Source organism: Melanerpes formicivorus, unplaced genomic scaffold (genome assembly GCF_026170545.1).
Source record: "Melanerpes formicivorus ecotype bairdi unplaced genomic scaffold, bMelFor1.0.p_v2 SCAF_1, whole genome shotgun sequence".
In the NCBI taxonomy this organism is placed as follows: Eukaryota; Metazoa; Chordata; class Aves; order Piciformes; family Picidae; genus Melanerpes; species Melanerpes formicivorus.
Window position 1 is genome coordinate 54,315,423 of NW_027142353.1, and position 16,868 is coordinate 54,332,290.

The following is a 16,868-nucleotide window of genomic DNA, read 5'->3' on the forward strand; positions in this document are numbered from 1 at the left end:
TTTGGTTTTTTATTCATGGTGCTCCATCAATCCAGTATATAAAAGGTAAGACTTTAGAAGATAACAGCTGTCTGGTATTACTGATAATTACTTCTAGAGCCTGACAAGCATCTGTTTCCAGATGGTGGTCTGTGTTCCACATCTCTCCTCTACTGTAAACTGAAACATGTACTGCAACAATAGTCTGAATCTTCTTGTCTGTTTCAGCTTTGGTTTGCTTTCGTTAATGGATTTTCTGGGCAGATCTTATTTGAGCGGTGGTGCATTGGTCTGTATAACGTGGTAAGTGCTGCACATTTTGACTTGATGGTGCTTGGCACTTGTATGTTACTTTGTAGTATCCCAGTTCTCACAGGTAACTTTCTTTGATGTGTACCAAGAAAGGTGAGTTCGTTTTGAATCCACTCTGAGGTAGGTAAAAAAAGTAATTTTGGATGGTGTTTTTATCACAAAAAATATATTTGAGAAACTGTCTTGGAAATGTGCTTCGTCTGATGTAAGCTCCATAACGCTGCAGCTTTTAGATGGAATTCAATTTCCTTTTGAAAACATCTTCGGTGTTTCATACCGAATATTTGGCTGGTTGGTTGTCTTCAAGATGCATACTGAGCTTTAATCTTTGAGGGTTTATTTCATATTTTTTCTGGGCATCTGTTATGGGGTCTGACAGAAGTGTTACAGTGATGCTTTGGATTGACTTATGCTACATTAGGTACAGAACAGGAAGCAGCATCCCTGTGTCATCAGCATTCTTCACTTTCACCAGGAGCAAGATGTGTCATTCCAGGAGTGATTTCTGATTTTTGCCAATGCTCTGCAGAGTGCCACATTGTGCTGCATGCCTTTAGTGCTTTAAGCAGTAATATTTGTTAGAGTCTGGAGAATCTGTGGGACCTCAAGCTCCATAGCATAGCATAAACCCATGCTGGTGTTTCTGACAGTTACATTTCTAATGATGCTGATGGGTGGCTTGTTGTCTGGATTTGTAAACCATTAGGATACTTTGTCAGTGTTGAAAAATCCTTTGAATTTCTCCTTGGAGGGAGGAAATTAATTTTTTTTCTTTTTTTAGGAAGACTCCTTCCAAATATATGGTAATACAGAGAAGGCAAATTATCACTGAGTAGCATTAACAGAAACACTTAACTTCTGTCACATTTATCTTAATGATAGCACAACCCCTAATACTCCTTAAGATTTCCTGGGTTTTATGAAAGATATTTATTCAGGGATTTTTCCATCCCTTCATTCTCTTCGCCCTAATTTCCTGCCTGTTACTCAGTCTCTGTCATTCATGTTTAGATATTTGCATCTATTATCTTTAAACCTGATTTAATGGATCTGCCTACCCTGCAAAATGCCCATGCATGAAACTCCTCTTCTAGAATCAGTGAAGTAGAAATGAGCCCTGGGTTTTGTAAGGTTGGTATTTGCTAAAATTAGGACTGGCCACGTGGACTCACAAAGAATCAAGTGCTGGTAGGGTGTTAGGGGCTTCCACAATTTGAAGGAATTATACTGTAAAGTTTTAGCTCTGTCATTCTCTTCTGTGCAGATTAACTCCTTGTTTCATTAGTAGTCTCATCAAAATGTTAAGTGTAGGAAATCCTAATAGCATTGTAATTACTGCTTTTGCACTGGAGACTTGCCCCAAGAAACAGGAGACAACTGGAGAAATACTGCAAAGCTGTATGAGAACCTGCCCTTTTTCTGGAATATTTTGGACCAGTTTCCCCTACCTCCAGCTTTGCCATTTTAACTTTCTGGTTTATCACTTTGTGCACAAATAAAACACATTCCCAGTGTAATGTAGAGATGTAATTGTTGGTTCTTACTAGTCTCTAGTCATCCATTTCTTTGTCTACTCTGAGTTCCACTTCCCTGCTGGTGGGAACCGCAACCCAATCTTTGCCAAGATGCATGCCTGCTAGAAACAGAAGCTGCCTCTTAGCTTCAAGAAAACTTCTCAAACTGTTAAAAATATATGTATGGCAGTACAACTTTTTTCTAATATAAACTGTTAGTGTAAAAGGAAGTGAATGAAGTTTAGACATGCACACTGGTATTATTTCCACTCCGTGCCTGCACTGTAGACTTCAAGAAGCATGGATACCCAAGCTGGCTTTAAATGAGCTGCCTCAGATCCTGGAAACACTTTAAGGGCTGCAATGTGGGACTCAGCAGAGGCTAATTTACTCTGCTTCTGGCAAAGTGTCCTGCTGCCTCTCCTGGAAAACATCCACGGCTTGGTCATCTAAGCATCTGCCCATCTCACAGACACATAATGCTGCAGTTATTTGTTGCTATCAGTTCATGCCTGCCTGGAGAATCTGCAAAGTACCATCATACAGATAGGCCTTTTTCTCAATTTTTAATATTTTTTCTTTAATGGGATTTCCACATTTGCTTTGTCTGTAAACTTAGCTTTGGTTATGCATATTATATATATATAATTATGGTTACAGCTATATTTGATGCCATTCCTAGAAGGCTTTTTACTAAGAGTATGTAGTCTTTCCTTTGCAGTCTGATGTGCTTTACTCTCACTAGATTAGTTGGTACACCAGAAACTACTGATGCTTAACTTCTTGGATTTAAGCTAATTAGCTAGCAGTACATATTTTCCTCCCATGTTTCTTTTCTTGATAAGTCAATATTTGAGAGTTTTTGAAATTCATGTTTGGGCTTGTTTAGATGTTTGGAAATTATGTCACAGAACAATGTAGTTGGTAATAGGTCTTCACTGAAGTCTGTGGGAATTTTGCTGTTGTCTAGATACTGAAGTATTATCTGAGATCCACCTAAAACTAATAGCTGCTTTTAATTAGCATTTGCTTTCCCTGCAGATTTTCACAGCGCTGCCACCCTTTACTCTGGGAATTTTTGAACGCTCATGTACTCAAGATAGCATGCTTAGATTTCCACAGCTATACAAAATTACTCAAAATGCAGATGGGTTCAATACAAGGGTAAGGCCAAGCTTGTTTCTTTAAGAACAACCACGGACATTCTTATTTTTCAGGTCTTTCTCATGCGGAAACTTATTTCCCACTGTAACTTCTGTTCTGTGCTAGCCACTGAAATTAAGATTGCTTTGCCTTTTCAAGGGATTATGTGTTTTTTTAAACAATAATAATAAAAAGTCCATGTTTTTAAATAAAAGATTTTTTGCTATGGCTTCAACTGAAACTGGTCCTGAAATAACCATGAACTTTGATTTCATAGGAACTAGATAACGATGCCTGGATTTTATTTAATATACAACTTGACATAATGCTTTCTACTAGGCCACCTTTTCCCAATTAATATAGGTCTGTTCCCATAGTTCTTCTGGAAAATAGCAATTGAATTGATTCATTTGGACTTGGAGTTTCAAAGAACACTTTTTAGCTCATTTTGCTGTTTAAGTGCTGGAAAATGACCAGAATTGGAGTACATCTAAATATACTTCTGATTCAAGGAAACTGCAACTGAATTGTTCAGAGAGAAGACTGTTGGAGTACATAAAGCTCTCATTTGTGCAGAATAGCATTGTGAGTTAAAGATTGTGGGGTGTGAATTATTTGCCTGCTGAAAGAAAACAGAACACTTCTTAGTACTGACTTGATCATTTAAAATAGTTCTTTGAGGTAATTAAAGAAGGGTGACTCCATGTGTTTGCTGTATTCTGATAAAGATCTTAAAATGCAATCATGCTTGTCTATTATATTTTAAGCTGTTGGAATAAAACCATCCAACTGGACCAGTGTTTTCTTGTGAAAGTGCAGAAATTTTAGAAGGAAATAGATCCTGCAGAAGTTTAGGTATTTTACTTCAGGACAAACATTGTCTGACTCTAAACTACACAATGAAGTGTTTGTTAGGAGTTAGAGAGAGGTCAAGAGTTTTGGACTTTCCTGGAGACTTGGTTTGTTTTCCCTCAGGTTTTCTGGGGTCACTGCATCAATGCCCTGATCCATTCCATCATTCTCTTCTGGTTTCCACTGAAAGTACTGGAACATGGTAAGAGCTTCATTATTTCTTACATCAGTAACTGGTGCTCAGTCTTACAGAGGCAGTGTGTTTGCAGAATAGGAGGTTGTGACAAGTAATAATAATGCTGACAGGCAGTTCAATAGGCTGTAGCTGCTGAACTTGGCTAGTTGTCTAGCGCTTTTCAGAACTTATTCTTACTTAACATAATTGTTGTTCATGTGCTGTGAAAAAAAATACAGTTCTGCTTTGTCAAAAAATCTTATGTGAATAATGTTCTATAAAATGCCATATTTGTTTTTTTTTTTTGGTAGCAGATTGAGATCTCAGCTTTTTACTGTGATATTCTTACAGCAGCTGCATTGCAAATACTTGCTTTTTATTTTGTTGGACCTTTCCCATTCTGTAACACGGTGCTGTAAAATGTAGAATCAGGTAGAGAGATTTTGCTATTCTTGAAGTTGGTCAAAAAAAATCAATTTACTGTATGGGAAGTAGATGAGATCAAGAGTCAGAAATTGGGGACATGAGGCTTTTTGTTGTGTAAATTAGGTTTATTATGTCATACTTCCCACAAGCAGAATGAGGAACAGTAAACTTCACATGGTTTTTACCTAGCTTTACAATGTAGTTGTGTGGGCAGGAAAAAGCATTGCCAATCTGTTCTTGGGCTGTTGTAAGAAATAAGACGAGATCAGATGAGAAATTTTGGAGTGGTGGGAAGCAGAATGGTATTTATCTAAAACCATGAGGTTTTCAAACTAGAACTCTCCTGGAAAACACAACATTCAGGAAAACCTTTTCAGCACTGCGATGGATTGAGGAGGAAGTGAAAGAAAATGGAAAAGGAGGGAAGATGAATGGTCGCATTAGAGACATGATGGTGAAGCTATTTGTGGGAGGGAGCTTTGTGCTTCTATACCTGGCTGAGTAAAATGTCAGTGTCATGTCCTTCACATGCTGTCTGATAGATCATTTAAAAAGAAAAAAAGAAGAGACTTCTGTTTCTTCTATGTGGGCAGGGAGCTCAGTTCACTTTTGGGAGAGATTGGTGGATTGAATTTTGCTTTGATTTCAGGGGGGTTGTTTTTGTTTCACTGGTTTTACAAGAAATGTCCATTTTAAATGTCTCTTCTTTAAATCTAACGTCATAAATTTTATGCTCATGTCTGCGGTAGTGACAGAGACAGTTTTTGCCTTAGTCTTCCATAAATGTTTTTACTTAGAAAAAAAACTTCTAAATAATCTAATTCCTAAATAATCTACTTCAAATTGCAGCAATTAAAAGTATAAAACTGGAGTACTTCCCTGCTCAAATGGTAACTTTCTGAGTTCTTTTAAATAGGATGCTTAGTTTGCTTTCTTAAGAGGAATGAATATTGAATTGTCACGTTTCTTTCTCTTTCCTAGTGAAAAAGGGATTTCAGTGTCAGAGACAAAAATGTGCCATTCACACCGGCTTGTTTTTAACCTCTCAAGTTCTTTAGAATGTGAAGTACATGTAGCCCATGAATGGGCGCTTGTATAGCTTTAGGAATGAATGTTCCCTGAGCATCCTGCTGTTCTCATTAACAGAAATAGCGTTCCCCTTAGGACCAAATAGCTTCCCAAAGGGAAATGTCATGAAACAAAAGGGCATTAACTTACTGCATTAAAACATAACCTTAAAAAATTGAGACACCAGCAATTATTCAAACGTGTTGCATTAGAGCAATATATAGTGGTCATGAGATCAATTTATCCTAGATCTGTCAAAACCTGTATATGTTTAGGCATGCCTCTCTCTTACTAAGCTGAGGCCTGTGACATCAACATTGAATATGGAAGGCTTAATTCTCTAGTACTCTTCACCTTTTTCACTGATGCTAGAGGAAGGAGCAAAGTGATCATTGAAACGTGGTGTGTATTTGTGAATGAGGTGTTAAGTGCTTGAAGCTACAGAGCACAAGGGGAGGAGTGGCTAGAAACCAAACCAGTTCCTAAACACAATTGTCTCTGGTTTTACCAGTGTTAGAGAGTAGCCTGTCTGCTGCTGTTTTTTAGTGGTTTGTGCTCAAAAGAGACAAGAGAGCAGAGATACAGAACCAGGAACTTCCAGAAAATGTTCCCAACCTGTCAGTTCTTTGGAGGCAACTATGTGAAGCCACTATAGAAGAAAATCATAAGTAGTTTGTGGCAATTGCACTGACTAAATATGTAGTCTTTTTACCTGTAAGTTGGGTGGTCTTTGCCACAGAGGTCAAGGTGTTAAGTATTCTTCTCTATAGAACTACAAATGTACTGATCCTGGAAACCTACATTATAGGAACATAGTTAGCTAAGCAGGTGAGCGTAGTTTAAGAATGTCAAATCCAGTTGTGCAAATCTAGGCAAGTATGTACCCATGTAGTAGAAACACTGTGCTATGCAGTATGCATTTAGGAGCAGGTCCAAGGTTTTATCCAAAGCCTTTTTCATCCCTGCTGTTTGTGTATTTCTCTAGCAGTTGTCTTAAAACCTGTGAATACAGCAATACTTACATGCTTGAGTAATGTTTGAAAGCTCCTGTGAGTACAAATTCATTTGGCATTAGTGTGGCTGTCAAATGTGCTTTCATGGTGTTCCGGTTTTATTCAGCAAGGGCTAAGGAAGACTAAACAGACATTTGAAGTATTGCCAAAGTTGGCACTTTCAAATGATAGATTAACATATACTTACCCTTGTGCTCACATGACTAGAGAAAGGGTACATGGAGGCTGAATGCTGTTCAGAATTAACCTCTGGTAAAATATTTTGGATGTTACGCCTGTCTTTTATGGATGAAACTTTTGCAGCTCTTCTTAATTTAGCTGTATTTTGCCGCAAATCAGCTGTTGGTTTACAAGCTTTTTTCTTCACAGACACAGCAAATAATGGGATTTGTTAAGTCTTAGTAAGTAATACAGAACAGATAGTGGCAGAAAAAGTGACACTGACATACTTCAGCTCTTATGGTCTGACAAACGCTTCCTCTTTTGCTAGAATAGCTTCTGGCAGTGAGGACGGTCCAAGCACCGTGTCTGAGGCCTGGCTTAGCAAAACTTCTACATTACTCTTACCTCACAGCTTCTAAAAGTGCTCTTAGTTGTTCTAAAAGGCAAGGATGATGTGGTGGGTTGAAATTCCACCCCCCATCATTAAATGCTTCAACATTTCTTCTGAAGCATCTAGATAATGAAATGATGCAAAGAAAGGTGGCCTACTATAGGAGCATACCTGATGCTGAGGAGCATATTAAAGACTTGGAGACAAAGCTTCATGAGAATCTCTTTGTCAGGGCTGTGAGAGCATACAATGGTGACAACTGGAGAACATCCATCTCAGACATGGAATTGGCCTAGCCTAAAACTACCACAGATGAGGACAGTTATTTTCTAACAAAAACCTCTGTGTTATTTCCTCCATTTCATTGGTATTTACTGATTCTGAGTGTCATAATCTTTCTTTTTTCTTTCAGATGCAGTATTCACAAATGGTCAAGGAATAGACTATTTATTCGTTGGAAACATAGTTTACACTGTAAGTTTGTGTGCCTTAGCAATTCTTCAGCAATAGGATTTCTCTTTTTTATGTGCCAACAGAAAAGGGTGTAAACAAAATTGTGCAAGTAAAATAAAATCAGACTTGTACTCTTGTACCCCCCACCTTCTTTTTTTTTCTTCTTCAGACAACAGTATCTTGTGTTCTGTCCTTCCCCCAAGGTGTCCTGGGTAGTTACCCAAATGCTAGTAACTTTTTAAGCATAAAGGGGAGATTGGGCTGTGAACACCTTTGCATTTGAGAGGGTTAGTACTGATTTTGTCCTTTTTACCTTGCAGTACGTTGTAGTCACTGTTTGTCTGAAAGCTGGCTTGGAAACAACTGCATGGACTAGAGTAAGTGCATTTCCCTATCTTATTTTATCAGCATACTTTCCCCCTTAATGGTTATTAGTACAGAAGAAAAGTACTAAATATCATTTGAGACTTCAGTGTTTTAATTAGGTCTTTTATATAAGGATGAACTGCTAAGCTTCATAAATACAGGATGTGAGTGGAGAATGAACTCATAGATCACATGTGTGATGAAAAGGGGCAGCCTGTCAGAAGCAGGAAGAGAATGCTACAAAGATGTTGCCAACATCTCTAAATATTTTTAAATTGCCAAAGTTTTGCATTAAATGAACATACTGCTATAATTGCTTAAGGAAAAAGATCAAGAACTTTGTCTTTGTAGCTCCTTGAAAAATGAATGCAATAGGGAATGAAAGGTGTCTTCCCAAAGAGGAACAACTAGGCTTTGAAAACATCTTTGAAGCTAGTGAAAAATACTGGTGACTTCACTTTGGATGAGATCTTTTTGTTTGGAAATTAGTGTAACAAGGATGTTTGTTAAACTGGTATGTAGATTTCTAGACTTGAGTCATTTACCTCCAATGAGTCAGTGCTCTGCAACTGGTACATGTCAGAATCCAGGAGGGCAGTGACCTCCAGTGTGGGAGGGGATCCCTGTGTTTGTGAAATATCAACACTCTTTCTCCCCCATCTTTCTTCCAGCTACTCTGAAACACTGCTTGCTTTATTTTTAATTTTCATGGGTTCCCTGTTTCTCCACACCTATAAGATAACTTAGAGGAACCTTGATTTCATGACATACTAAGACACTCAGCTCTCAAACCCAACCTGTTTTGAGGACTCTCATATTCTTACTTTACAAATTGCTTGAAGGTGCCTGTCTTAAATCCTATGAACTCATTGCTTCTGTTAATTGTAAAATGTTAGGGGTTTTTTAATTCCTCACAGAGGATTTAAGATTTGTCAACTGATGTCCGTTCTGAATGTTGAAGATGAAATGTTATCTGTGTGGGTTCTTTTGTTATTAGAGAGATGCTAATAATCTCTCATCTGAAAATAAAATCTCTTGTTCTTTTGCTCTTGCTTATGGGTAAGTTCTGTGTTGTGTGTCAACACTTCAAAATGCAAAAATTCCACAAATTACTCCCTCATGCACGACAAAAAGATGTACCCAAGTCTGCATTGGAGGCATGTGAGCCTGCTTAGATCTTGTTATGTTGTGAACTAATTAATAGTTCTTTTTTCCCTGAGTAATTGGTGTCTTTTCAGTGACTTGGGGATTATCACGATACCCTTCTCTAATCTTTATAAGACACCATAATGTTTAATGGATCTCAGTGTTTTTATCACTGACATTTTATAGAGGAAATTTTTGTTCACAGAAAAGTCATTGTCTTTAGAGAAAATCACCTTTTTTGTGTATAAACTTCTGATTCCTGACCCATTGCTTTGACTAGTGACTCTCTCAGTGTTTTAGAGTCTGATCTTGGTTACATTTATTGTTTCAGCTGTGAGTATGTCAACATGCAGAGAATCTGTAGGTTACATGAAGAGTATTAAATGTGCAACATTCATTTAAGCGTCCTCTCCATCAAGTGGATTGGTTACATGCAATTTTCTCTTGAGAAGGAGAGGGACACTGCCACTTGGGAGAACATGATGGGTTCAGCTGAAAACTTTAAATACACAGTTTTAAAGTGGTTGAGAGCCTGATATACCAGTAGGTAGCGTGGAAAGAAGTGGCTTGGTAAAAGTGGTAATGTGATGCAGAACAAAACTTGCATATTGGAGCTGTGGGGAGCAGCTTCATGATAACGTGTTAGCTATCTAGAATACTACAGTAGGATTTTCCCCAAGCACAACTCTCTTCACTGCTTGACCACATTATATGATCAGAGGGCTGGAGCACCTCTCCTATGAGGACAGACTGAAGGAGTTGGGGCTGTTCAGTCTGGAGAAAAGAAGGCTCCGAGGTGACCTAATTGTGGCCTTCCAGTATCTGAAGGGGGCCTACAAGAAGGACAGGAAGGGACTTCTCAGGCTCTCAGGTAGTGATAGGACTAGGGGGAATGGAATGAAGCTGGAGGTGGGGAGATTCAGGCTGGAGGTGAGGAGGAGGTTCTTCACCACGAGAGTGTTGAAACCCTGGAATGTGTTGTCCAGGGAGGTGGTCGAGGCCCCGTCCCTGGAGGTGTTTAAGCCCAGGCTGGATGAGGCTCTGTCCAGCCTGATCTAGTGTGGGGTGTCCCTGGCCATGGCAGGGGGGTTGGAACTAGATGATCCTTGTGGTCCCTTCCAACCCTGACTGATACTATGACACTTTATGAACTATTTCATATGAACAGGATGCACAGGATGGCCCTACAATGTGTGTGATTTTTATGTGACAGCCTTGATTTCTTTCTCCTGGCGTTAATTTAAGACGCCTGAGGGACTCTTGTTTTGCACATGAAATTTCAAGAGGTAAATGATAGAGATCAGTGGAGACTTAGCAGTGCAGCGGCTGGTAAGGCGAGTGTCTAAGGAATGTTTTCAGGCAGGGCAAGGAGGGCTCTTCTGAAAACAGAAGCTGTTTTAAAGGTATAGATGCAGTTCAGGTAGGTACAAGCCTGAGACAGAGATGACTGGGACAACCATGAGAAGATGATAAAAGACACTGTCTAATGAGCAAAGTCTTTGCTCTCAGGTGGAGAGATGCAGATCTCAAAAACTGTCCTACCAGCAGACTGGAAAGGAAAAGTAGGAGACAACAAAAACAAAGATATGCTTTCACTAGTATGAATACGCCTCCTACAAAATAAGACTGTCTTATATTGGTTTCCCTGCTTGCCTTTGTCTTTACTGTTTTTAATTGTGAAGTCTGTAGGAGTTTACAGCTTGTAAGAACCAGTCCAAGTTTTTCTGAGCTTTCTGCCCTCTTGTTTATAAGGAAGACTCTGGCTCAAGAGGAGGTGTCACATCCTTTGGGGAAAGCAATGCTGGTGCTGTTCTGCCATTTTATGGGACTTGCTTTTCTTAAGGATTAATTTTTGCAGCAGCCTTGTAGTATTTTCTCTTTGGGGAACTGAGCACTACAGTTGTTTGCAGTGGCAGGGCTTTACCTCAGTCAATCCTGACATGGATTTTCCCTCATTTTCAGAAAAGTCAATATATTGGAAGAATAAAAATCTTCCATTCCTCTGTTTTTAAAGAGAAATAAAATAAACCCTCCCAGTGGCTTAGTTTTATTCACCTTAAAACCAAATTAAAAAGTCTTGAGTTTTGTTGGGTTTTCTTATTGCTGCTATTGTAGTTTTTGTTGGTGTTGAGTTTGTGGTTTGGTGGTGGTTGTTTTTTTAAGTAAAGCTGTTGCTGGTCAGATCTTGCAGGTGAAACAGATTAAACAGAAAATTTTGAAAAGAAGTCTTCATTCCCACTGTCCCCCCCACCCAGGAAGGGTCTGTCCTATGTTCTGCTCATCAGCCTAGCACCTTTTAGGGTTGAACAAATTTCAGCTCTTCAAGAGTGCCTAGAAGAATGTTCTTTCCATCACCTCTAACGTTTTGCTGTATGAATGTGACTACTGTAAGGCAGCTTCTGGTTGCTCCCACCTATCTGCCAGTCAGCACTGGTGCTGCAGACTTCTTGCTTGTTTCAGAGGAGCCATCTTCTCCTTCCAGAAGTTTGTGTCTGTCTCACAGTGGGCAGAAGAAAATACTCAGACACTTGTTCAGTTCTCAGTCGTAATGTTGAAAAAGTCAATAAATGCAATCATCAGGTAGAAAGTATAAAGCTGAGAACTTAACAGACACACTGTGTCCACTACAGCAATCACTGTGTGAATTCATTCTCATGTTCCAAAACCTATGTGTAGTTAGTAATTAAGATTTATGCAGGTACTTGTCTGAATTGGAGCCAAAGTCATCAGCCTCAGAAGTTGTTGGCATCCAGAAAAGCTGGAGCCAATAATGAGCTCAGTTGCTTGTTACAACTGAAATTACTAGTTCAATCCACTGCAGTGTAAAACAGCTTAAATCATCTGAGCAGCAAAATAGGGTGTGTAGGGGAAATTATTTTCTTTAATGCAACTGAGACGAAGTCTGTGCCGGACATGGGTTTGATCACTGTAATAATATTTTTATTTACTTCTAGTGCATCTGCAGACTAAAGTGCATTTTATATCTGTGAATCACTTAAGGTACCTTTAAAACAAACAAAAACCCCCAAAGATGATCAGTAAATGTTGATTCTGGTAGAGTGTTGCACAGCACTCAGTCTTCTTCCATGAAAGATGTGTGAGTGGTGCACATGGCTTGTATGCAATCCACTCTGCCATAAGGGATTTGTCCATGTGAACCTTAACCTGAGCCTTTGAAAATTTCTACCTTGATGTATGTGTTGAACCTGGCATGTGCGTGACAGGAAGCAGGAACTAGATGAGAGAAATCAGAGTTCCGAGGAAAATCTGATGAGCTTTTGGACCTCCAAGTAGGGCAGACCGGCTGAGAGACTATCTGTCTGCCCTGTTGTCAGGCAAAGATTAAAGAGGAGGACTGCTAACAACCTGTGCTACTGGCCTGAAACCAAATGCAGGAGACAGGCCTGAGTGAGACTGACAGAAGCCTAAACAGAGGAAATACTAATAGGTTACATAGACAAGTGCTCTGTGTTGACTGTCCTCCTTTCTTTACTCCTTAACAGTTCAGTCACCTGGCCGTCTGGGGAAGCATGCTGCTCTGGTTGGTGTTCTTCGGTGTCTACTCGGCCATCTGGCCCACGTTTCCCATTGCACCAGACATGTTGGGACAGGTCAGTACTGACACTGGGCTGCATGGTGAGCTGCTTAGCACAGCACTCTGCTGTTGCCAGTGCTGCACACAGTGCTTGGAAAGGAGTTGGACTCTAGTAGTAGTGCTTCTACTTCATGTTAACCTGTCTTTCTGTCTGTCTTTCTGTCTTTCTGTCTGTCTTATCCTTGCATTCATTTAGCTTAATCTCTTCATTAGAAGAGCTCTTATTCTCTACCAAAGTAACGTGATGTGTAATCACATGTGTGATTATATGCACTGTGGGTATTACGTGACAGTTCTTGGTTCAGCTGCACAGCAGTGAGACTGGGTCTTTCATTAGTGCTTTCCTACTAAGACTTTGTGTGTTTGACAAAATGCCCAATAGAAATTTAGTTTGTTTTGGTGTTGTGCTTTTTCTTGTGGGTTCTTTCTTTTCTATAAGTTTTGTTTTCCTATTCCTTTTTTCCTGCATTCATTTTAAATAAACCAGAATTTACTTGCAGATAGGATGAGATGGTCTGAAGCAGAAGGGAAGCTGATGTGTTACTGATCCCTTTATAATAGGCCAAAATAATTTTCCTGGGCTGCATCAGGAGAAGTGTGGCTAGCAGGTCGAGGGAGGTGATCCTCCCCCTCTACTCAGCCCTGGTGAGACCCCACCTGGAGTACTGTGTCCAGTTCTGGAGCCCCTGTTACAAGAGGGATGTGGAGGTGCTGGAACGTGTCCAGAGAAGGGCCACAAGGATGATCAGAGGGCTGGAGCACCTCTCCTATGAGGACAGACTGAAGGAGTTGGGGCTGTTCAGTCTGCAGAAGAGAAGGCTCCGAGGTGACCTAATTGTGGCCTTCCAGTATCTGAAAGGGGCCTACAGGAAGGCTGGGGAAGGACTTCTCAGGATCTCAGGTAGTGATAGGACTAGGGGGAATGGAATGAAGCTGGAGGTGGGGAGATTCAGGCTAGATGTGAGGAGGAGGTTCTTCGAGGTTCTTCACCATGAGAGTGGTGAAACCCTGGAATGGGTTGTCCAGGGAGGTGGTCGAGGCCCCGTCCCTGGAGGTGTTTAAGAGCAGGCTGGCTGAGGCTCTGTCCAGCCTGATCTAGTGTGGGGTGTCCCTGCCCTTGGCAGGGGGGTTGGAACTAGATGATCCTTGTGGTCCCTTCCAACCCTGAATGAAACTATGAAACTATATTAGGGTAATTTTGGATTTCCTCCTTCGGTGTCAGCTGAGTTCCTGGTGGCGATTTTTTCCCTTTAGTGTCATTATTGCAACTTGAGAAGATTGAGTCATGAGCCTGTCAATATCACTCAAGAACATTGTGCATATTTAAAATAGAGGTTTACCATGAACAATGAAGGACTTAATAAATGTATGGTAAAAAAGTTATTCCACAGAAGTAGAGCTGCTGACAAGATTACCAGAAAAAGGTATTTATAAGCTTAAAATTCTTTAATGTAAAGATGCAGTTTATAATACAGAAAGAAGAAATGCAGTAATTTTAACAAAGAATTGAAATAATAACCTAAGAAAGTGCCAAGTAATGGCAAGCCAATTGGAGATTTTGAAGGTTACTCTCATGTTTCTGCTCAACAAGAGCAGTCAAGTGTAATTTCGTTGCTGTTCTGGCCTAATACATATTTTATTGTCTTGTGCTAAAGCACTGGGGATGATGGAGGCCATGGCAGATTTTCATGAACAGCCCTTTACAGCAGAGAGTGACAGCTGACAGGCTTGGATCAGCAACTAAGTGACTGACAGACAAAGCCTGAGTCCTATGATAGTATTTCATGGTTATCGTTGTGTGTCTCACAGCATATAGAGCATTAGTACCTCTCACTCACATTTTCATATATCAAGCAGCAATTTGACTTCAGCATTGTACAGAACCATATCCATAGCAGGCTTGTAGTGCTACCTTTAACACATCAGCCTTCTAAAACACAAGCAATAAGGTGAGCTGCTCATGTGAAAAGAGTCGGACTATCTACCTTGGTGGTGTTGCTGCTTGCCTCTGTTGGTTTTTATTTCTTCTTTTTCCCTTTCTTCCAAAAATAGCTCCCTTCTTTTTTTTTAATGTCAGCTTAATTCCTGTTGTGTTGCTCCAATATAAACCACAGATCTAAGAACAAAAGCTTCCTGTTAATAAGGTTATTGTTTCTCTTGCATGTATTTTTTAGAAAGTGTTTCTACTTAAACTTTGGGGTTTTGCTTTCTGACGTTATGATTTGAGAAGTAGTATTAATATCTTGCTGCAATGAAAATTATCTAATGCAGTGTTTTTAGTGGGGAAGACATTTACTTTGTCCAGTCCTGTACTTGTGGAGCTGTATCCATGGGTCAGTAATGATCAGTCCATGTTAGGAATTGCTCGTTATTGTACAAAGACACTTTTCGAATGCAAGCAGTCAGAAATCGTCTGTTGTATGGCTTTCAGTGTGTGTCTCAATACTATTTTATCAGTTTTCTTGTGGTTTTGAGAGAAGGCAAGGCAGTGGAAGGCAGTGGTTATTTTGTTTCTTTCATCCTTTTACAAAATCAAATAAAGCTCCTGAGGTAAAGGGAACTAGCTTACCACTCGTGTTAACTTACACCATGTCTTTTGAGTCAGCAGTTGCTGTCAGATCATGATGAAATGGGCTGGGATCATGTCAGTAAAATGAATTGTCTTGCTGCTTCCCAGACTTCAGCTATTCCTTTAGTACTCCAATGTTATAGTTCTACATTTACAAGTGATCAAAGTGTCTTATAAGTTTTGGGTTGCTTTTAAATCGTGGTAGTGTATCATCCAGATTATTCTAGATGATCATACTGTGCATAACCAATAGCAATTGAAGGGAGCTGTTTTAAACTCATCTAGCATCTGTACCAGCCAGCACTTTGTGGTATCAGGATAGGAAGTGCAAAACATTTTATTCTATCCCTTTATCAGGTGTCAGCATGAAGCCTTGTAAACTTTTAAGTATGTGAAAAGATGCTTTGTTTCCTCTGGGATTTATTTAACCATTTTCACGAAGTATTTCTTTCCCTTGCCTGTTACATCTTGATCATTGTCACAGGAAAGAGAATTTATCCCCCTCCCCTCCCTGCCCCTCTCAAGCTCAAATGAAACCAACTTGGCTATTCTCTGCTGCTAGAGAGTCAATATATTTCTTACGTTTCCATTACAGCATTCATTATAGAATACATGTAACATAATAAGACAAAGCTGTGATAAATATCTCAGTAGTCCTTAATAGAAGTTCTGCAGTAGTATGACATCTGGTACTTTGGAAATAAGCTCCTTGACAGTTTGGGGGAAACTTTTTTCAGACACTCAAGTAATATTTTCCTGTAATAATATCAGAAGCAATACTGTAAGACCAAGGAAGCCCTCTGTTTGCTCTCTCTGGTAGTTGTGACTTACCACTGCAGGTTATTGGTGACAAGTAGGTACCTATGGATTTTTTTTAAACCCCCAGGCAACCAGTACCAGAACAAGAGGACACAGTCTCAGGCGGCGCCAGGGGAGGTTTAGGCTGGAGGTTAGGAGGAAGTTCTATACAGAGAGAGTGATTGCCCATTGGAATGGGCTGCCCAGGGAGGTGGTAGAGTCACCATCACTGGAGGTGTTCAGGAGGAGACTTGACAGGGTGCTTGGTTGCATGGTTTAGTTGATTAGGTGGTGTTGGATGATAGGTTGGACACGATGATCTTGAAGGTCTCTTCTAATCTGGTTTATTCTATTCTACCCACTTTGATACTCATTAATTATGAGGTGGTACAGAAATTTGCTACTTGAAGGAGGTGAATGCCTTCTTAATTATCCTCTGCCTGATCTTTTAATGTTTGTGGCTCATAGCCACCAGTAGTATTTTGTTTACCAGCACAGTATCTATCTTCATGAAATGTTGGGTATTCTGTTTACCTTGGGGATGGAGATTTGATGTGCCAGAGGGAACAGTGAGCCATGACATTTGTGCTCATTTCTTGCATGTGTCATAGAGGTCATGTAAGTGAAATGCTACCATATTCTTTTTTCTTTGTATGAATTTCTTAGGAATTGTAGCATACTTGAGGTTTATGAGAATCATATTTCACTGTACGGGATGACAGTCTGTGCAGGCGTTACCACTCCTGCATGTACCTAAGTATCTGTGTATGTGTACAAGAGGGTGTTATATATATGTATGGAAGTGCTTAGTGGAAACAGCTATATGCAGGAGACACTTTCCTAATGGTAGGCATGCTCTTCGTTTCCTACTGCTGCCCACGTGTGGTTCAGCCCTGGCTGGGGGTC

At 39.9% G+C, this 16,868-nt stretch overlaps 1 protein-coding gene across 4 annotated transcripts in view; it reads left to right on the top strand.

Moving 5' to 3' along the window:
* The window catches only part of ATP8A2 (ATPase phospholipid transporting 8A2), a 362,223-nt gene that overhangs the window by 237,287 nt on the left and 108,068 nt on the right, over positions 1 to 16,868 (top strand). For all 4 annotated transcript variants that reach the window (XM_068143701.1, XM_068143684.1, XM_068143692.1 and 1 more), the window contains 6 exons: positions 208 to 282; positions 2,847 to 2,969; positions 3,924 to 4,002; positions 7,448 to 7,509; positions 7,809 to 7,865; positions 12,504 to 12,611. In XM_068143701.1, the coding sequence (XP_067999802.1) occupies positions 208 to 282; positions 2,847 to 2,969; positions 3,924 to 4,002; positions 7,448 to 7,509; positions 7,809 to 7,865; positions 12,504 to 12,611 (504 nt within the window). The remainder of the gene's footprint in view (positions 1 to 207; positions 283 to 2,846; positions 2,970 to 3,923; positions 4,003 to 7,447; positions 7,510 to 7,808; positions 7,866 to 12,503; positions 12,612 to 16,868) is intronic.